General features: G+C 40.8%; 1 protein-coding gene across 38 annotated transcripts in view; it reads right to left on the bottom strand.

Annotated features, from left to right (window-relative positions):
- DST (dystonin) overlaps window positions 1-23234 on the bottom strand; it is a 486283-nt gene that overhangs the window by 236370 nt on the left and 226679 nt on the right. For 18 of the 38 annotated variants that reach the window (XR_007923259.2, XR_011388661.1, XR_011388662.1 and 15 more), the window contains 3 exons: window positions 2769-2858; window positions 2140-2238; window positions 451-528 (listed from right to left, as the gene is read on the bottom strand). Coding sequence is in view for 35 of the 38 variants with exons in the window: in XM_051855540.2 (XP_051711500.1) it covers window positions 451-528; window positions 2140-2238; window positions 2769-2858 (267 nt within the window). In the remaining 3 variants the exon portion in view is untranslated. The remainder of the gene's footprint in view (window positions 1-450; window positions 529-2139; window positions 2239-2768; window positions 2859-23234) is intronic. The other 20 variants (XM_051855549.2, XM_051855574.2, XM_051855573.2 and 17 more) reach the window with 2 other exon arrangements.

Here is a 23234-nt window from a genome sequence, read left to right as displayed (position 1 = left end):
TAGAAAAAATAAAATATTGCCTCATCACCACTAAACACTCAAAATGCTTACACTAAGTTACAAGAAGTATGAATATTTATGTAAAATAATAATAAAGGATTGCTTTGCTGCTACTAAGAACTGTTCACAGGCATTCCTGGCATTCTGTTGCTGTCAAAATGTCTTTTACTTCCTTAGACAAATGCTTTCCACTTCAAACAGAGGGAAAATCAGTTGTTCTTACTCAGATGAAAATGTAGTCACTTAAAATTCCTCTGGGCTTACATCTGCCATTAGGTTCCTTTTCTTAGGAGCAAATATTTTAAAAAACATTTAAAAATATTTGCTTACCAAAGCACAGGCTCAACGGTTACAACTCACAGTCAGGTTTAATCTTTTCATTCCCTGACATGTTTCCATATAGATTTACTTAATCACATAGATGATTACCCCCTTTGGAAAGCATCCTACCTGGCGTCTTTTCAAGTAGTCAAGTGCAATCTGTACATTCTGCAGTCTGTGAAAACGCATCCGACCTTTCTCTCTGGGCTAAGAACAGAAAAACGCAAGTATAAAAAAAAAAACACTCTAGTTTCTGATACCACCGACCATGCAATTTAAATATATTTTCTGCTTATTCACTCACTTTTTAGGATAGGCTCATAATTTTTAAGATGTTTTTAACTTATTTGTAACTACTTAGTATTGAACTTCAAACTACTAGGATTTTTTTCCAAATGTGCTTTATTCAAATATATGCTTTATTCTAAATGTTTTATTTAAACAAAAGGAAAAGAGAAAATGACATAAGACACACAGATTTTCAATATTTGCTAAGAGAACAATTCTAGACAACAGTTATTCAGCCATGGATGCACAGAATAATTAAATATCATTCTCCATTTTACCTTTTAATAAACATTAACTACTAGCAAGAGGGTTTATATTTATATATATAAATATATGGCATGTTAATGGAAGTGAGGTAGAGTAGCATGCAGTTAGTATAAAAATTATAAAAATCACCAAGGAGAAAGATAGAGGTTTACTTAACCATAATTGAGGAAGAAAGAAAAGCAATTAAATTCGAATATTTCTTCCTCACTTTATTTTAATTTTTTTACAAAATTGGACTCTGTAATAACCACAAGGGATTGTATACTAGTTTTACACTGCTTGAGAATGAACATGATTAATTTCTCAGTCTCAGAAAAAGTGGAAAACTATGATTATTTTCCTTAATGCCGTTTCCCTTAAGAAACTCTGCAAGTTGGCAGAAGGAAAACATAAGGAAACAGAGCTGAGAAATGCTAAACAAAATACAATGAATGGAGCTGAAATTTATCAGATAAAATCTTCCAAAAAAAAAAAGAAAACTGACAACTTAGCTTCTTAAATATGAATTGGTTATTGAAGCCAAGGGTGTCATAATAAAATAGACAGCAAACCACAGGAGGGAAAGTAAGTTCTTTTGGATAATGAGTAGAAATGATACTCATAAATTCACCCGCTGGATCCAACAAAAGCACTATTCCCAATGAAATCTGGGGACTCAAGATGAAGATGACAAAAGAAACCATCTGTCTTGCAAAGGTGGGCTGAAGTCAGCTAAGTATGATGGAGAATGAACAGCCCTTTTGAGTTCTACCCAATACAGAATGTGAACTCTTCCTCCCTTCCAAATATTAACAGGAGAAATAGTAGATAGGTAAATAATCAAATACCTACTGACAACAGGTATGATTTAAAACAGGCACTGGCGTAATAAACAGGTCCCATGTTTGAAACATCAATTTCAGAAGTAGAATAAATGTGCATAAAGATTAGGCTGGTTATAAGGTTTCTGTATTTGTATACAATGGATATATAGAACTCTTTGGCTAAAATGCCATCATATAATTTAAGTAAATATGAAGAATTACCATGCAGTGCATAGTAATGTATACATAATCATTTTAGCTTTCTGTAGACAAATTTAAAGAGAAAATACTTCATTATTTCCAATGTTTTGGTACAAACACCTCCACCTCACTGTGGGCTTTCGTCCCTTCACTACTGTTCTCAGAAGGAGCCCCAAACCCGTGAGTTACTTCTCTATCAGGTTAGCGCTCACCGCACTGGACCGGCTAGGTTAGTCGAGTTATGGGGGCCGACACCTACCCCCTTATCCTCATCCTCCACATCCTCATGCTGTTCATATTCGCATGCTTCTGTTGCACTCACCAATCGTAAGGTCTTCAAAAAATCTCGCTCCCTTGGCTAATGAATATAACAGACAGGAGATAGGACAGCAAAGACACAAGACAGACCACAAATGAAAAGAAGAGCATGAACAGAACATAATGAGGGAGAACATGTAACCAAGAAGGGGAAGGAATGTCCACAACAAAAGGAAAATGACACCTATGGAATGGGTTAGACCATTTTTCAGAAAGCAGTGTTTATTTCTTTGCTTTGTGTGAGTCTTTTAATACGCGGTTACATTATGCATCCAGCTTCCGCCAAGCAAAAAATTTCAAAGGTGAAAAAGAAGCCAGAACAAAAATAGTATTTTAATGGCAGAACTGCTTTTATAAGTGAAGTAATCAAAGTGCTTCAATCTCTCAAATCATATCATTGGAAGTCTGAAAATGCTTCAAAATCTAACTAGAACGTTTTCTTTCAGGCAGAATTCAAAGATCAAAGGATAAATGTTGCAAAAAAATGAATCATCTGTGTGGAAAACACAGTGATCATATATGGAGAGGATTACATGTTCTTCAAAATAAATTCAGAAATGTAAAACTTACCAAGGTATCCCCTGAAAGGACCTCTAAAAGAGAAATCAAATTGTGTCCATCCCTTAAATCTTCATAGAGGTCATTCACATGTTTTCGGACCTACAAAGGAAAAAGGGAAACTTTTGGTCCTAGAACTCAGAATCATCCTTAACATTCTTAAACAAGAAAGTAGAAAATATTCTTCACACAGTATTCCATCATGCAGCTACTTTCTTTTTATCTTTAACCACTCATTACCTAAAAACTAAATTTAAATCTAAAACTGAAATGAAATAAACTGAATTCCAGAATAGTTCCTCATAAAGGCAGTTAGGAATTTTATATTTTTAACATGCTACAATAAATATGAGCACAGACTACTACAAGGGAGTTACCATTTCTTGATCACTGGCAATGCCCTAACTTTATTGACAATTCCTGATATACAACCAAAGCCACCTTAACAGGAGCACTAAGTTTTTTTTTTTTAATAAAAGATTTATTTATTTATTTATTTGAAAGTCAGAATTCCACAGAAAGAGGATAAGCAGAGAGAGAGAGAGAGAGAGAGAGAGAGAGATCTTCCATCTGATGGTTCACTCCCCAGATGGCCACAACGGCCCAAACTGCACCGATCTGAAGCCAGGAGCCAGGAGCTTCTTCCGGGTATCCCATGCAGGTACAGGGGCCCAAGGAGTTGGGCCATCTTCTTACTGCTTCCCTAGGCCATAGTGGAGAGCTGGATCAGAAGTGGAGCATCTGGGTCTCCAACTGGCGCCCATATGGGATGCCATAGGATGCCGGCACTTTAGGCCAGGGCATTAACCCACTGTGCCATAGCGCTGGTCCTAGAGCACTAAGTTTTTACCCTCCAATTGGTCTTCCTATATTCTAACCCACAACAGTATTAAGGATGCAGAGGCACACACTCCACATTTTAAACATCCGTGAATGTAGGCTAGGTAAAGGAGACAGAGACTGTGTACTATTATTGCAATTTCCTGTGAGCCTAAAATTGCTTCAAAATAAAAGGCTTTTCACAACCATATATGTCACATTAGAAGGGCTCTGGGCCGGTACTGTGGCAAGTGGGTAAAGGTACCACCTGCAGTGCTGGCAACCCATATGAGCACCGGTTGGAGTCCCGGATGCTCCATTTCCAATCCAACTCTCTGCTATGGCCTGGGAAAGCAGTAGAAGATGACCTTGGGCTCCTGCATCTACATGGGAAACCCAGAAAAAGCTCCTGGCTCCTGTATTCGAATCAGCAGAGCTCCAGCTGTTGTGGCCATCTGGGGAATGAACCAGTGGATGGAAGACACCCTCCCCCCCTACTCTGCCTCTGCCTCTGCCTCTCTATAACTCTATCCTTCAAGTAAATAAATAAATCTTTAAAAAGGGGGGTGGGGGAGGGCTCTGTCCAAACCTTCCTCTGTATAACATAAATCTGTGATGGAGCATCATTGAAACTACGTCAAAACTAAATAACACTAGCAAACAACTGACATCCAATCTGTAAGAGCTATATCCATTCCACAGGCTGATTAAAGCCTATGAATTTGGAGCTCAAACCGCCAATGTCCTAAAAGCTTTGCCCAATCTGCCTACTGGGGACAGCTCTCCTAAGTACTTAGCTGATTACAAGATTTGTGCTAGACAGACGAATGTCAAAGTAGGCTACTCAGATGGCTGCTCCACAGTGGCTGGCATATTTCCATTTCTCACCTTTCAATGATTCTGGGCCTCATTACATTATGCTGCTGTCATGAAAAGAACCAAAGAAGTGGTTTACAAAGAGGGAGTAACCAGAATTCTGTCTGTTTCACCTGTGACACAAGACCTACGTGGCCATCTAGTCTCTGGACTAAATTCTGAAGGTTTAATCTATATGAATCAAACTTCTTTATACTTCCTAAATGTCAAGTGAATATATAGCAAAAAGTAATAAAAAAAAAAAACCCTAAAACTATGATTAAAACTAGCTGACTATGAGCAACAAGCAAGAAAGGGCCTAATGTACACTGTACCTTTAATGGTAAGCCTTTCACTCCAGAACTGTAGTTTAAATGCCATTAAACTATATTATCTTAATTAACTACACATTTTGCAGTATTTTTTATTAGTGTCAGAAAATACGTTTGAATTATGAGTAAACAATTCCCTTAAGAGTTTCATATCAAATTTATAGTGCTTTGAGACATTTTACCTAACTCACAGAAAATTTTTTTTAAATTTTATTCATTTATTTGAGAGGTAGAGTTAACAGACAGAGAGAGGGAGAAACACAGAAAGAGGTCTTCCATCTGCTGGTTCACTCCCCAGGTGGCTGCAACAGCCGGAGCTGAGCCGATCCACAGTAAGGAGCCAGGAGCCTCCTCCGGGTCTCCCACACGGGTGCGGGGACCCAACCACTTGGATCATCCTCTACACTTTTCCAGGCCATAGCAGAGAGCTGGGTAGGAAGAGGAGCAGCCAGGACTTGGAACAGCATCCATGAAGGATTCCGGCACCTCAGGTGGAGGCTTAGCCCACTATACCACAGTATCAGCCCAGAATCACAGAATCTTAATATTCAATTAACAATTTAGTAGCATTAACCACAAACAATTTAACCATTAAACTTAGGCTTAGGTTCTTACTACTAAGTAACTGCAAAAAAAAAAAAACCAAGATGAGTCACATGACTTTTAATCACATCTCCCTCTTTACAAACTGACATTTTGTTTTGATTTCCTAATGTCCAAGTAGTAGTATCACATGACTGGTGCCACAAGACTACACAAACAAAAGTTTAAAAGTATTTTCTTCCTCTAAAACAAATATCATCATATATTTTAGGCAATCTTTATTTATAAAATATGTTAATATCCAAATAAGGTACTAAGGGATTGTCCCTTCCATTAAAATATTTATCTTGGGAATACTTGTAAGTAATAATGCTCTGGAGTTCTGAATTACATTTCAGAGATGAATCAGTTTTCAATGACCTTTGCAAGAACATATCTACGCCAGCGCTGTGGCTCACTAGGCTAATCCTCCACCTTGAGGCGCCGGCACACCGGGTTCTAGTCCCGGTCGGGGCGCCGGATTCTGTCCTGGTTGCCCCTCTTCCAGGCCAGCTCTCTGCTGTGGCCAGGGACTGCAGTGGAGAATGGCCCAAGTCCTTGGGCCCTGCACCCCATGGGAGACCAGGAGAAGTACCTGGCTCCTGCCATCGGATCAGCGCGGTGCACCGGCCGCAGCGCGCCAGCCACAGCGAACATTGGAGGGTGAACCAACGGCAAAAGGAAGACCTTTCTCTCTGTCTCTCTCTCTCTCCCTGTCCACTCTGCCTGTCAAAAAAAAAAAAAAAAAATCTCCTATGAGTCTGCATGCACAGCACCTATACATGCACAGAAACTTAGCAAAGTAACTCCAACACTGTATTTGTACTTGCATATCAGAGCTCTGTAATAACTAAGCACTATTCCAAGGCAGGAGCTCAAATTTATCTGACCAAGACTTACTTAAAAACAAGTCAGAAAAGCCACACTTGTGAATATTATACATATTAATATCTGAATCTATGTATTTCTGAATGTGTCGTGTATGTAACCAGAATCAGCCTAACTCTAAAAGAGCCTGAACAGGAACCCTGAGATCATATTTATATAAACAACATTATGCAGCTCTTGATCCATGGCCAGTTGTTTAATCTCTCAAAAATAAATGACTTCATTGTGCAGGTCTGACACTCTGAGTGCACAAAAGGACAGAGGACTACAAGCACATGATCGGGAGGGGCCTCCCAAGACAGCAATAACAGACAGTAGGGAGAATGCCGTGAGAGCCCTGCCAGTCTCACATTTCACTCCACGTCCCACTTCCTATGTCTTCTCACTCCAGGACATTTAAAGATGGGGTGTGATTCCGAACACTTATTTCATAGGAAGGCAATTTCACAACTTGCCTTGCCAGATTGAACTAAACCCTCTCTATCAGGGGAAGCTTTCCAAAACTAGGTGTCAGTTTTCACCATCATGTTTATGCTACAATAAAAAAATAAGTATGCTTAGAGAAGGAAAATAATAATATTAATATGTAATAATAATGTCAGGCAAAGATGAAGTAGTAAAAGAAAAAACTTGTTATAAAAGAAAACGAGTTAGGAGACCTTCATTCTACTCTTGCTTCTACCCCTGGCCTCATGAACCTGCATCAGCTGCCTTCACTTGCCAGGCCTGTTTTCTCATCTGCAAAATCAAAGTATGAAAAAAGAAAGCATCTAGTTCAAACTAGAGAACAAAAATTCTATGGTTTGAAAGTAAAATTATCATTTTTTTAAAAAAAAATCAATGATTTGTCAGCTTAAAAGAAAATGTGTACAATGCAGAGCTACTCTTAAGCCTGTGGCTTAATTCCTTAAGAACTTTAGAGGAAATACACAACTTTTATACTGCTTTAAAATACCCTGAGACGCTGGCTTTCATGGAACACTGCCTTCTCTTGTCTCGGGTGATTATTCTGAACATTCCCAGAAATACTATACATGAAAAGTACTCTACAAATTATCATTCCATGAAAAGCAAATGTCACCATCATAACAACACTAAACAAAACTGCACACAGGACGAATTATCACTAGGTGCCTGACCCTGTGCTAAAGTGCTTCATAAAAATCAGCTCTCATTCTTATCACAAATAAATAAAATTTTAGTAGGTATTAAAAATCAACATTATGAAGATGGGGTGGTAGTGTATGAACTGAGGGGAGAAAAAGTTCTGGGGAAGTGTCTGATCAAATGAGCAATGAAGAGACAGAAAGGAAGCGGAATTACATAGAAAAGCCTTAATTATTCTGTCCAAAGTCTGAGTCACACACACTTGGCCTGGCAGCTTCCCTTCACAGACGACTACACTAACTGCCCAGAGTCTTGTGTTTCCCATTTTTAATAAAACATTCTTTCTTTTCTTTTTGGATATTTCTCCCTGTGGGACGAAAAAACTGTCTGGATAAATAGTGCTAGAGGAAGAGATGAGCAAAGTAAAAGCACCATGAGATACTCTGGGATCAAATTATGTAATGCAGATTACATAACAAGGGCGCAGCAGCATTTGCTGTATTTCACACAATTCTCCCAGAAGTTTGCAAGGCCTCCAAAATGGTTATACTGCACTGCACCTACAGATTACCCCTAGGGGGCACTAATCTTCTGCCTAAGAGAACAGCCTGGGGAAGGACAATGTATAGAATACAAAGTATTTTAAACAAGGTGCTGTTGACCATGGGTACTCTTTCAAATTTATTTTGAAGAGTCATCAAGGTAGGTTATGCTAGGTCTGTGTCAAACAAATGGATCAACTACTTCAAGATTTTACTCCAGAAATTGTTTTTATTAACTTGTAATCCTTGGTTTTAGATGAGCTAAATCAAATTTAACTTTGAAGAAAAAAGGATCATTCTATAGCTGTTTATTTAATGTTTAAGACTCCTTTTTTCAAAAACATAACTCTGTAGTGGCCAACGTTAATCTAGACAAATCCCACAAAACGTTATTTTTCATATTTGAATCTATTGCTACTAAATAGCTGCAATTCAATTCAAATCACTACTTATTAAGCATCTATCTCATGCCAGGATATCCTTTAACTTCTAAGAATACAGTGATAAACTAAAAGTGAGTGCTACCTCTCAAAGCCTACAGACTGAGATGACAGAAATTACAGAGAATGTATCTGTATAAAGTGAATACAGTCCAAGCACACTGAGTTCTAAAGAGCTTTAAAACCAGTCTGGGGCTGGCACCGTGGCTCAATAGGCTAATCCTCCGCCTTGCGGCGCCGGCACACCGGGTTCTAGTCCCAGTCGGGGCACTGGTTCTGCCCCGGTTGCCCCTCTTCCAGGCCAGCTCTCTGCTGTGGCCCAGCAGTGCAGTGGAGGATGGCCCAGGTCCTTGGGCCCTGAACCCCATGGGAGACCAGGAGAAGCACCTGGCTCCTGGCTTCAGATCAGCACAATGCGCCGGCCGCGGCGGCCATTGGAGGGTGAACCAATGGCAAAAGGAAGACCTTTCTCTCTGTCTCTCTCTCTCTCACTGTCCACTCTGCCTGTCAAAACAAAAAACAAACAAACAAACAAAAAAACCAGTCTGGGCTCTAAGAAAGTCTCTGAGCAAAGAAGGTGGGAATAGTCTAGAAGGGGCAGAGGGGAGGGGCGGGGCGAAAAACAACAGAGGAAAAAGTCAGGGACAAACAAAACTGCTTGGTGAGTTCCAAGAAAAAGAAGTAGCCAGGAAGTGAAGGATGTGTGAGGTGGAAGGTGACTCAGCAAAGGTGGGTCAGGAGACCCCAAGTTAAGTTACACACCAAGTTAAGAAGCTGGGCGTCTTCCTAGGCAAAATAACCATGGAACACTTTTAAGCAGAAGACACTGTTGGAGGAGACCAGAATGTGCCACCCCAAAATATGAAAGATCGTTAAGCTGAAGGCAATGAGGAAGCAGCATATGTAGGAGAGTTCTGACCTCTGGTCTCCGAAAAGCAGGACACAGATTTACAAAGACTTAAAGATTCTGCCCCTTTCCGGCCAGGCGGCACAAACGTTAACTACTGAAGACCGTTTTGAACCCTTATTGGCCAGAGGCTAGAACTAGAAGTCTCCACCTTAATAAGGTTCCTAATTAGCCTTATCTGCCACAGATTTGCCTTTCCCATATTGTCAACCCTGGAGACTCAAAGCCCTTTCTCTTTTTCTTGTCACTTCTCTAAAAATGCACTGCTCTTGAAGATGCTAGACAAGCTGGAAGCAGAGCCACCTCTTTGAGAACTGCTCACTTCTCTTGGTGTCTCCCATTACACGTAAAATATACATATTCATTAACTATTTTTTTTCCTGTTAATCTGTCTTTTGTTACAGGGATCCATTACAATTAGAAAACTGTGGGGCTTGTGCTTTCCTGATACTATTTCTGATCAATATATAAGCTTTCTGGTAAATTACTATCTTGAGCAAACCCAAATCACAGGTAAAGTCAAAGACCTAATTTATAGGTGTAGTAGCTGAGATAATTTATTCCTACTAATAGAGAAAAGATCCTTTAGGAAAAAGCAAACCAGAAAGGTCATTCAATCAATCAACCATGGATAAAACACATATATACTAGTGCAAGAGCAGTAAACAAAATAGCAGCCACATAAAAGACCCACAGTCCTCTCTTAAAGAAGTCTTGTATCTAAAGGATACGATTCTGGAAAACAATCTGCTATCTTTAGAAAGGAACATAAATAATAAAAGAAGTCTTGTCCCAAAGGAGAGCACCTCACTGCCTTGCACTAATTGCCTGAGGAGAAAGGGGACAGCCTGCTTTAGTGAAAATTGCCACGTTAAAATGCTTTCCCACGTGATGTTTCTTAGTTCAAGCCAATACAATGATAAAAAATAGCTAGCAAATTCTCCTGGGACAGCTCCTTAGAAGACCAAATTTAAGGAAATAAAAAAGTATTAGTCTATTATATCCATTATTGATAAGTAAATCGATGCTTTAAAAATACACAGAAATGCTTAAGAACAATGTATTTTTTGTTCAGAGAAGACAGCTTGTTGTAAATTTATTTTGGTACTACTGCTTTAAGAGGTCAGAAACAATAAAATAAGAACTCAGTTTTTCCTAAATTAGTACAAATTCTAAATTGATGCAGGTAAGTAAAATGAGGAAATACCAGTATTTGATTCACCTCCTTTATTTTTTCAAATACAAAATAAAGGTATTTGCATATACCTTAGGAGATTAATGGATAAAATAGTGGAGAGCTTTAAATAATTCCATGTTGTCCCAGGACAGTACAAATAAATCAGCTACTTGGTAGTGGGCCTGCCTGATAAGCTCCTTGACAAAAAAGTTTTCCCTTTTCTGCTTTCAGGTTGATAATCTGTAATCAATTTTTAAAACACAAAAATAATAAGGTCTTTTCTGGTCTCTTACAAGTGGTAACTAAAATATAAGCTTAATACAAATATTCCTGAAAAACACTTGAAGATTTGAGGACATTACCGTCTTCATTTCACCTAGATTTATTTATATATACATCTGCATACATATATATACATATATATGTGTATATATACTTACATATACATACATATACATAGATATGTATGTATGTATATGAAAGAGAATATATATATATATTCGCAGTATTAGCAATCTTTCACAGTATTAGCAATCTTTCCAAAAGGCTATTCCAATTTTAAAATTTTAAGTATGTAACTGGTTTTTAAGATTTATTTTATTTATTTGAAAGAGTTACAGAGAGAGACAGAGACATAGAGAGAGGTCTTCCATCTGTTGGATCACTCCCCAATGGCTGCAACAGCCGGAGGTAAGCCAATTGGAAGCCAGTAGCTTTCTCCAGGTCTCCCACATGGGTGAGACTTGGACCACCCTCTGCTGCATTCCCAGGCACAGGGAGCTGGATCAGAGCCTGTATGGGCTGCCAGTGCTGCAGGCCGGGGCTTTAACCTGCTGTGCCACAGTACCAGCCCCATAACCGTTTTCTTTAGCAGTCTGCCTTGGGTTTGGGTTGATTCTGGTTTGGTTCAGTTTGGCTTTGGGTCCTCTGTCTTTCCATTTCGCTCTTGCCTATTATCAATCAAAAAACAGACAAGCATCTCTATTTGCATGCATTTCTCCTTGGCCTGCAGATCTTCCACCTTGTACACAGCTGTACTGACCTTGGTTTGAGTAATTATAATGTAACTGAAAGGGAAAAGTAATTCAGAACTAATATATTCTGCACACTGATATATTTTTGGCATCTTCCCACTGGCTTTATTTCTGAGTTATTTTTTATTAAAGTTGTAGTCTAGACAACATTCACATTACAATGCCAAACAAATGAACACTGGCTTATAAAGACATCAGCATTATTCATTCTGTGTATGTGAAAGAAAAGAATGCTAATAATAAGTATTGTCCCATGATATTTTAAAAAGAGATGAGAGGTATCTTACATAAGGAAGATTAGAGTTTGATTCTGTCCAATATCCTGTCACTTGTTACTGAGAGTAGTAAAACCCAGCCACAGCTGACAGGAGGATTTGAATCTCACCTTTTAAAAGTATTTCAAATATCCTCCTAGTTCACTTTTATGTAAATCTTTATTTTATGATGTAAAAGAAAAGTCATAGTAAGTGCTACTAAATCAAGAGCAATTTTTAATAACAGTTTAAGGAAAAGAAGAACCATCACTAGCATTTTTATGTTCATCTCATTCCCATTCCTCCCAATTTGAAACAGAAAGAAAAAGCTGGGGCCGGCACCACAGCTCTCTTGGCTAATCCTCCGCCTGCAGCTCTGGCACAAGGGGTTCTAGTCCCGGTTGGGGCACTGGTTCTGTCCCGGTTGCTCTTCTTCCAGGCCAGCTCTCTGCTGTGGCCCGGGAGTGCAGTGGAGGATGGCCCAAGTGCTTGGGTCCTGCACTCGCATGGGAGACCAGGGGGAAGCACCTGGCTCCTGGCTTTGGATCGGCGCAGTGTGCCAACTGTAGTGGCCACTTGGATGGTGAACCAATGGAAAAAGGAAGACCTGTCTCTCTGTCTCTCTCACTATGTAACTCTGCCTGTCAAAAAAGAAAAGAAAAGAAAAGAAAAGAAAAGAAAAGAAAAGAAAAGAAAAGAAAAGAAAAGAAAAGAAAAGAGAGAGAAAGAAAAAGCTGGGAAGCAGGGGTCATAATAACAATTCTTTTTTTTTTTTAAGATTTATTTATTTATTTATTTATTTGAAAGATGGTGGGGGAGAAACAGAAAAAGATATCTTCCATGTACTCCCAAATGACTGCAACAGGTGAGCTAGGCTGGCCAGGTCAAACCCAGGAGCCTGAAACTCCATCTGGGTTCTCCTACATGAGTGGCAGGGGCCCAAGTACTTTCCTTTGCTGCTTTCCCAAGCACAGGGAGCTGATGAGAAGTGGAACGGCCAGGACTCAGAGTGGCACCCATGTGGGATGCCAGTGTTGCAGCCAGAGGCTTAACCCCCTCTACCACAACACTACCACTCACTTAACACTTCTAATGCTATGCAATCAAATGAGAATTTTATAGAAATTTGTGATTATAGTAATATAGTAAGAAAAACAGCTTAACAACTACATGGCACATACATGCCATTTCTTAAAAATACAACTACGGGTCTTGAAGTCTGCTTGCTAGGAATCTTAACTGCAGCATCAAAATCCTGTCCTTTATCAGCAATATGTTAAACAGATTCCGTGGTATTTTCAACATCCAGCTCTTTTTTAAATATGTGAGTGGCAGAAAAATAGAGGATGGGGGAGAAGGGAGTGGAGTGCAAGAAGGAGGGAGAAAGGGAAAGAGAACATGCACTCACTCTTATCCCCTAATACACCATCCAAATGCCAAGGCGAAGCTGGGAGCTAGAACTCAATCTAGGTCTCCCAACTGAGTGGCAGGATCTGAATTACTGGACCTATAGCTGCTCCCCAAGTCTGCATTAGCAGGAGTCAGGAGTCAAAGGCAGGTAGCAAACTCATAGATATGGATACAAGCATCTTAACCACTATACCAAACTACTTGTTCCTTCAAATTCCAGCCTTTACTGCAAATGTTTAAAAACATCATGAATATGTTTCAATAAAAGTCAGGTAGAAGAAGTTTAAATTATTTCATTTAAATTATACTTATGACCAAATTCACAAATAGTTAAAAAACGTGTATTCAATAAGCCCCACTCAATGAGTGTCTAATAATATTACATTAAATGCACAAATCAGGCTCAAACTAATTATTATAAATTAGGTAAACATTCAGCTCCTCTTTGAAAAGAAAGCTCCTGAGATGCAGAACCCTCTCAGTTTCTTGCCTTTTAAAGCAAGGTCATCTTATCAGACTTTCCTCTTTACACCTACCTACCTATCACTGGTTTCAAAGAAACCTTAACCATGGCTGGTGGTGGTAAGATGGAATAACCTGTGTGGGAGAGGACATGATAGGGTGCTAGAGGAAAAGCCAGCATGAGGATCCCAGGCACCTGGCAAACAGGGAGAGAAGAGTCCAGGAAAGGAATAAAGGGAATTGGCAAATAAAATGTTCAATTCCTTTGCAATTCTGATTGAAGCACTGGCTGTGGCAAGGGCCCTAAATACTTCTGAGCTGAATCATCTTTTTGGGGACTTTTGTCAAAGGAGCCGTAAGTTGTCCATGCCTGACTGGCTACACAGTGATTCAACAACTAAATGGATGCTTGCCCCAAATAAGAACCATTTTCTCTCATTCTGGCACCATTTAAAATATTTATCTTTGCAACACAGTTGTTTACAGGAAAAAACAGGTTCAAACTCAGTGCACACAAACATTAAAAAAAAAAAAAAAAAGAACCACCTAGACCATCAAAAATGAATGTTATCTCTCCCTTGCATGATGTCTAACAAGGCTGACAGCTGTCAACCAGTCAGCCATTTGCTGTAGTGGTTATAACAAGTTGGGCTCTAGGCTCAGGAGGAAGTGAGGTCCTTGGAGACTGGACAAATGCTAAGAAGTAATAGAATCCACGGGTACCCCTGGTTCCAAGTAAGGTGAAGCCAGCAAGCAGCTATGTGCTGGTCACGCCACTGTGCGCATTCGCTGGTGTCCCTTTCACAGCATTGTTTGCCAGGGTTAAGAGACCCATGCATGGCATGATACAAGGGACTGCTGCATCCCGTTTTTTAAGTCTCAAGAACTGGAAAAGCTAAAGATTTCTCAGTAGCATATTCTATAGGTTTAGGGTCTTTCATTCTCTGATACTTCTCCATAGTTTACATGCAAACTAATTCACTTCTCTTTAAATACAAATGCACTTCCTCAAGCCCTTACAAGTAAACAACTGAAAACAACTGGTTTCATCCTCTTCACTAGACTTTTGAAATAACCAGGATTATAACCAAGACAACTGTGCAAGAGATGAACACTGAAGCTATTTTTAAAGATACCCCCAGATGATGAGATTCCACTGCCTCTGTCAACTCATTCAAATGCTCACATCTTCCTTGTCAAGGAACAATTGCTTAAGTCCAGGTCACTGGCCCCACAATTTGTATTTTTCAAACCAGATCCACTGCAAATCATCTCTGTGGGACTAATATGCCTCAAATGGAATTATAAATATGGGTTTAATCTGAGTTATTTAAGATTGACCTAAGTTACATACGCTTATGATAATTAGTCTCTGCCATAGAAATCTACTTTTTGTAGGAGAATTAAAACTTTCAAAGATGTCATCAGTTTCTTGAAAATTATCACTTCGTAAATGGTATTGTTGGAAATTTTACCAAATTTTCAGACTGCAGTTTACTCAAAAGAGATCTGTGGACCACAGATACCCAAAATTAAGTTCTTCCAATTGTACAAAACCAGAGTCCCAGAAAAAATGCTGTATTTGGGTCTCATAGTAAAGCTTATACCCATAGTCGATATTTTATCTCCAACCCTTGTTCTGAAAATCCCCTTTAAACTGATAAAGTTCAGCAAACACAGACTTGAGTCAAATAACATCAAGCAAATCTGGGGCCACAGTTCTGAAAGTGAACCTCAGAACATAGCTATGGGTTCACTTTAAGATTCTTAGGCCACAGGATCCTACCAGCAGCTTCACTAACAATTCCAAAGACTGAGAGAATCTGAAAGGAGTGTCTGCTGGATGGCTGAGGTCACATTCTTAAAACTTCCACCATCATATATCTCTGTGTGCATTCATGGTATTCCCTTTATCTGAAAGGCTGTTCTGCTCCCACTCTTCTTTTGGCTATGGAAATCTTACTTTTCCTCCAAGGTCAAGTTCTATCATCACCCAGATATTAAGAGTGAAGGTGTCCCTATTCTGCACTACCAGATTCCTTGGTTTATCCCAGGATACCAGTCATCATTTTCCTTATAGAATAATTTTATGTGTATAATATCCATAAACATAAGCCCCTTAAAACAGCAAGGCCCTGCCTTAGGACCTCATTGTAAGTGTCTCATGCCTTGCACAGTACTTTCATATAGCAAATATTCAAAGAATGATTGTTGAATAAATAAAAGATTAGTCACTTTGCCCTTTGCATGTGACCTTAGCCACGCTTTCAGCTGTTGGCCCTTGAGTGCCTGCCCAGGGAACAAAGAGAAACTTGGGAAATGGATTCACTGAAGCATTAAGCTCCGTCCTACAAGGGCACTTTCCTTTTCCCCCAGAGCCCAGGGCTTGAGCATCTATGAGAATTAGTGCTAGTATCAGGTCCTGCCACACAACTGGTGCCAGATAAATGCTGCTGAAAGACTGCCACACAAAGAAGGCATGTCTGCTTCCGCATTCCAAACCTAAGTATTTGCCCTTCCTCATCTAAATTGGTTTGGTAAATGATTGGTAGGAAAGCGTTCTGATCAATCTAATTTTTTTTTTTTTTTTTTTTGACAGGCAGAGTTAGTGAGAGAGAGAGACAGACAGAGACAAAGGTCTTCCTTTTTCTGTTGGTTCACCCGCCGATCTGAAGCCAGGAGCCAGGTGCTTCCTCCTGGTCTCCCACCAATCCGAAGCCAGGAGCCAGGTGCTTCCTCCTGGTCTCCCATGCGGGTGCAGGGCCCAAGCACTTGAGCCATCCTCTACTACACTCCTGGGCCACAGCAGAGAGCTGGACTGCAAGAGGAGCAACTGGGACAGAACCGGCGCCCCAACCAGGACTAGAACCTGGGGTGCTGGCGCCACAGGCGGAGGATTAGCCTAGTGAGCCACGGCGCCAGCCCAGATCAATCTGATTTCAAGACTTAACCTTAAGCAAAACAGCTTTAACTAAGGAAAAAAAAAAAAAAATCTATGGGGCAGGCATTTGGCCCTACAGTTAAAATACCACTTGGAATGTCCACATCCCCTATCAGAGTTCTGAGGTTTGAATCCTGGTTCCATTTCCAAGTTCTGTTGATGCACACTTTGGGAGGTAGCAGGTGATTCGTAAGACAGTTATATCCCTGCCATTCATGTGGGACACTTACATTGAGTTCCTGGCTCCTGACTTTGGCCAGGCCTGAACCCAGCTGTTCCAGGCATTTGGTAAATGAACCAGTGGATGAAAGAGTGATCTATCTATTGATCTGACAATAAAAAGGAGTGGAGAATGTCACAACATGGATGAACCTCAAAAACATTATGGTAATTGAAAGCCAGACACAAAAGAAAATATATGGGTTTTTTAGGTGAAATAGCCAGGAAAGGCAAATTTACTGATAGAAAGTTCATTAGTGGTTATATAGGGCTGGGTGGTATGGGGACAGGATATGACAAATGGGTACAAAGTATCTTTCTGAGATAATGGAAATGTCCTAAAATTAGACTATCGTTAACAGCTTCACAATTCGCCAAAAAGTTGTTCAATTATATAATTAAAACAAGAGAATTTTATGGAATTTAATTATATCTCAACAAAGCTATTTTTAAGGTAACTTAATCACACTCTTTGAGAATAGGAGTTGTGGGGAGCAACCCGGACTAGACTGGGTTACTGGAATTAAGACTTATTCTATGCATCTGCTGTCCCACAATATGGCGCTGAGAAGGGAGTAACAACTTCTACGCAGCTGCCTCTCGCCAATTTGATTGACTGAGCTACAGGAGCTGATCTTGCTCCTGATTGGAGTAGGGCAGCGTACTCGGCGTGTGGGTAGCAGAGTTGGGATTGGTGGAAGAGGACTATAAAGGAGGAGAGAGACAACATGCACCAGGAACATCTAAGGGGAACACCTGAGGAACATCTGAGCAGCCCCCGAGAGAGCCGGCCAGCGGTGTGCCGCTCCCCCGCGGAAGTGGGGAAAGTGGCCAGGGGGAACCACCCTTCCACGGAGGTGGAAGGGTCGGCAGCCAACCCAGGAAGAACCAGCAGCAAACCCAGGGAGGGCCGAGCAGACGAAAGAACAGCGCAGGGTCCTGTGTCGTTCCTCCACGAAGACGGGGAGCGACAGGAGTGGCAGTGATATTTGTACATGGGAAAAATTTATATCCATCATAATTCAAAAAATTCATAATAATACATAGGTTATAGGACAGGATGTTATATTCTAGTATGGTTCAAGACACACAACTGAAATACATTTAAAAGGATACATGATATTCCAATGGTTATCAATTAATAATTAAGCTAAAGACCTGATCTTAATACTAACAATGAAAAAGCTGTTAGCGTCAACTATAATAAAAATCTTTAATGTAGACCAAAAAAGAAGTATACTATTAAGACAGTGAAAAGTAAGTGAAAGACATGTGCAAAATACTATCAAGTGATGTAATTATATCTAATCTGAGTAATAGATGAAACACTTCCTCAGCTTCACATCACCACAAGCTCCGACTCTGACACTGATTTACTGAACTCTGGTTTGAAATAATATGCGTACCTCACTCATAACCACACCTTGAGTCAAAGAAGATGATTACAAAGCTAAGTCTTCACCTAAGTAGTAAAGCAATATACTGACCTGGCTTTTCAATTACCACTTTGTTAAATAAATCGGAGTAAAACATTCAGAAAAGCAGACCAGGCAGAAAATTCCATTCATAGAACCACAGCTGATCTTAGACAGAAAAGCCACTTTCACAAACTCAGGAGAAACACAAGTCCCTCCCTTCCTCATCAATAAAGTATACATATATAAACTTTACCCTAAATATATGTAAAATCTTATTGTGGGGCCAGCACTGTTAAGATTAAGCTGCAGGTTAATTGTAGGTTAAGCTACTGCCTGCAGTGCTGGCATCCCACAATCCAGTTCCCAGCAAATGAACCTAGGAAAGCAGTAGAAGATGGCCCAAATCCTTGGGCCCCTTCACCCATATGGGAGACTCAGAAGAAGCTCCTGGCTCCCAGCTTCAGCCTGGCACAGCCCCAGACATTGTGCACATTTGGGAAGTGAACCAGTGGATGGAAGATCTGTCTCATTCTCTGTTTCAAATAAATAAATAAATAACCTTATCCTAAGGCAGAGGTCAGTTAGGTTTTTTTTATTAAAGATGAAATAGTAAAAATTTTTGGTTTATTAAATTTATTTATTTGAAAGGCAGAGTTACAGAGAGGCAGAGGCAGAGAGAGAGAGAGAGAGAGAGAGAAACAGAGAGGTCTAGCTGCTGAATGATTCCCAAATGGTTGCAACAGCTGGAGCTGCACCGATCCTAAGCCAGGAGCCTCTTCTGCTACGTGGATGCAGGGGCCCAAGCACCTGTGCCATCTTCTACTGCTTTCCCAGGCCATAGCAGAGAGCTGGATCGGAAGTGGAGCAACTGGGACTCAAACCAGCGCCCATATGGATTCTGGCACTGCAGACGGTGGCTTTACCCACTATGGGTGGGTATTGATGGTCATACAGCATAGCAAGCCGGCGCCGTGGCTCAATAGGCTAATCCTCCGCCTTGCGGTGCCGGCACACCGGGTTCTAGTCCCGGTCGGGGCGCCGGATTCTGTCCCGGTTGCCCCTCTTCCAGGCCAGCTCTCTGCTATGGCCAGGGAGTGCAGTGGAGGATGGCCCAGGTGCTTGGGCCCTGCACCCCATGGGAGACCAGGAAAAGCACCTGGATCCTGGCTCCTGCCATCGGATCAGCGCCGTGCGCTGGCTGCAGCGGCGGCCATTGGAGGGTGAACCAACGGCAAAGGAAGACCTTTCTCTCGCTGTCTCTCTCTCTCACTGTCCACTCTGCCTATCAAAAAAAAAAAAAAAAAAAAAAAAAAAAAAAAAAAAAAAAAGATGGTCATACAGCATAGTAATAATACAAAAAAATAAATGAGGATGGCTGAGTTCAATATAATTTTATCTGTGGCCACTGAACATTCAAACATCACAAAATATTACTCCTCCCTGATATGCTTCCAATTTAAAATTGAGATTTCCTAGTGCAAGAACTGTACCAAAACACAGGCTGTGCCTGGATTTAGCCCACAGGCCACAGTTTGGAGCCCTCTGTTCAATGAGTCCCTGGTTAAAATGCAAAATCCTTTCTACCCTTTATTCCTTCAAATGTGATGCATTATACAATTGCCTTCCCATGCTATGACAAATTAAGAGTGGAAAAAGACTCTATTCTACAAAACAACATTACCTAAGTACTCATTTTTGATAACAATACAGAGTCCTCAAAAAATTATGGAAAATGTGTACTATGAAAAAAACTTTGTATGGATTTCAAAGTATTTTACAAAAATAAATAAACTTATTTTTTTCATTCCATTTTCCATGAAATTTCTGAGGGATCTTAGTACAAATTCTGTCTAGAAAAACTGAAAAGTCATTAAGACTAGAGGAATTTTCCTATAAGGTAGGCAGGGAACAACATAAAGAGGTAAGTGCTAGGGGGCCAGCTCCGTGGCTCACTTGGTTAATCCTCTGCCTGCGGCGCCGGCATCCCATATGGGCACTGGGTTCTAGTCCTAGTTGCTCCTCTTCCAGTCCAGCTCTGTGCTGTGGCCCGGGAGGGCAGTGGAGGATGGCCCAGGTTCTTGGGCCCTGCACCCACATGGGAGACCAGGAAGAAACACCTGGCTCCTGGCTTCGGATCGGCGCAGCACCAGCTGTAGCGGCCAATTAGAGAGTGAACCAACGGAAGGAAGACCTTTCTCTCTGTCTCTCTCTCACTGACTATAACTCTACCTGTCAAATAATTATTTTTCTTTTTATTTTTGACAGGCAGAGTGGACAGTGAGAGAGAGAGAGACAGAGAGAAAGGTCTTCCTTTTGCCATTGGTTCACCCTCCAATGGCCGCCGCAGCCGGCGCGCCGCGGCTGGTGCATCGCTCTGATCCGAAGCCAGGAGCCAGGTGCTTCCTCCTGGTCTCCCATGTGGGTGCAGGGCTCAAGCACTTGGGCCATCCTCCACTGCACTCCCAGGCCACAGCAAAGAGCTGGCCTAGAAGAGGGGCAACGGGGACAGAATCCGGCGCCCCGACCTGGACTAGAACACAGTGTGCCGGTGCCGCAAGGCGGAGGATTAGTCTATTGAGCCACGGCGCCAGCCCAAATAATTATTAAAAAAAAAAAAAAGAAATAAGTGCTCAATATATATGAAGGTGAATTAGTGAAGGATAAGTAGATAATATAAATATGAGAGTACTTCAAAAATTCGTGGAAAGTGGAATAAAAGACTCACTTTGTGTAAAAAAAATTTTAAATCTACACAAATAAGTACAGTTGAGGTTACAGTATAGCTAACTTTTTTTTTTGTTTGTTTGTTTGTTTTTGACAGGCAGAGTGGACAGTGAGAGAGAAAGACAGAGAGAAAGGTCTTCCTTTTGCCGTTGGTTCACCCTCCAATGGCCGCCGCGGCCGGCGTGCTGCGGCCGGCGCACCGCGCTGATCCGATGGCAGGAGCCAGGAGCCAGGTGCTTTTCCTGGTCTCCCATGGGGTGCAGGGCCCAAGCACCTGGGCCATCCTCCACTGCACTCCCTGGCCACAGCAGAGAGCTGGCCTGGAAGAGGGGCAACCGGGACAGAATGCGGCGCCCCGACCGGGACTAGAACCCGGTGTGCCGGCGCCGCTAGGCGGAGGATTAGCCTAGTGAGCCACGGCGCCGGCTACAGTATAGCTAACTTTTACTCATACTCTGTAAAGCTCTGATTCATAGTAGATGCTCTCCCAACCCATTTGTTTTCATCTTAATAGCCTTCATTATTCCAAATGTATAAACTGAAAGAGAACATGCTAGAAAGAGAAAGGTATAATGAAAATCTTATCACATGAAAAGCAAATACAGAAAATAGAAGTATTCGTTTGACAAAAAACAGTGAAAAAAAAAAAAAAGGAGGGGAATAGAGGGTACAAAATAGTCTCAGATATATATAAGTTGTCATACATGCCTTACTGGGAGCTGACGCGAGATAAGTGGATAGAAGTTACAGAAGGTAACATCTAAACAACAAAAGAAAAGGCTCAGCTAGAATTCAAGTGGACCAAAAGTACGAGTTGTCCAGATACTACAAAACCCACAGGAAGGGCTATGAGAAAACGTTCCTGCAATGGCCACCAAATTAACTGCACACCAAATCTGTAACTCAAATTAACACGTCATTAATTAAATTTACTGAAAAGCAGTCACTTTTAAGCTTTCCTGCAGGACTTCCCAATGTGGGATTAATAAATACTCTTTGATTAAAGGAATTCAACATCAAGAGAATTTGGAAAACAGTACATTAAAGAGAGTTCTAACAGCAGAGGCTGTTTCAGACTTTAATATGCTAATATGTGACATAAATCACTCCACTCCCACTCCCAACTGCCCCCTGGCATCCCGCAGCTCTGATGTTCCTGATAAACTCATCTGGAAAAAGCTCTTCCTTTGGGGGTAAAAATAGCTTTTATTTTATCTTATCAACTCTGAGAACTGAATTTTTTTAAATTCATCAAAAAACTATTAAACAGACATTAAATAAATTTACAACACAGAAGTTTAAAATTTTATTTAAGGACCTAAAACTTTTTATCAAAATTATTTTATTATAAACAATGCTCAATAATATTGAAGAATGCAGGCATATAGGTTAAAATTGATTAGGTTTGTGAGCTGGAAGACCACACCTTTGCCACGCCCCTGTATGACCTCACACCCCACCCCTGTGTGACCTCATGCCCCTACCTGGCCACACCTGGGTGCCCACCAGCCAATCAGGTTAATTAACCACTCCCCTTTGGAAGTGGGTTAAAAGCCTGGAACAGGGTGTATCTTGGCCCTTTTCTTCTTCCCTGGCCTCTAGCCAGGAGCGGGCTTGCAGCAGCCCTGCGCCTCCTGGGCCTGTGGCCTTCAGGCCACCTGCCCTAGGATTCCTGGCCTAGATGCTCCTCCACGTGGCTGGTTCCTGGTGCTTGGTATGAACCCACATTTACCTCTCTCTCAAATAAAGCTCTCACTCTCCTATGCATCTTTTGCACTAAATAAAGCTTTAAATATTCCATGCTGCCTCATTTATCTGTGCTGGTATTTAGAATTCTTCTCTAAATATTAGGCAAGAACCCTCTCGGGCTTATTAATATTGGGGGTTTATTAATAAGCATATGGTGATGTCATATGGCACCCCACATTCCAGTAACATATGTGGCATCTCAGATGGCACTTCTGGTGAACTTTAAGGGGCCATATTTTTATATAAATTTTAGGGGGTCATCTCCGATATCAAAATCAGTATCTACAAATATGATTTCTTAAATTTTCTACATTTATTTGAAATAAGAGATTTTGAAGCAACTGGAATCAATAACAATTATGATAAAAGAAAATATTGAAATTCAGTAACTCAACAGATCCTGTAAGAACCATTTCTAATTTTAGAATATGTAGAAACACCTGAGCTCTATCCTTTTGAAATAACTGTGCTTAAATTAAATATAAGAAGAGGAACTTCTACACTATCCTTCAAGAATTCAGTAGGCAGCACTGAAACCTACGTGCCAGGTTCTCTGTGTGGGCAGGAAGTTGAAATGCTGCATGGATGTAGCTCTGCTGGGCTACTGCTCTTAGAATT

The sequence above is a fragment of the Oryctolagus cuniculus genome, chromosome 5, assembly GCF_964237555.1.
Source record: "Oryctolagus cuniculus chromosome 5, mOryCun1.1, whole genome shotgun sequence".
NCBI classification, from domain to species: Eukaryota; Metazoa; Chordata; class Mammalia; order Lagomorpha; family Leporidae; genus Oryctolagus; species Oryctolagus cuniculus.
Note: the sequence above shows the minus strand (reverse complement) of the source record. Positions and strands in the feature narration are given on the sequence as shown.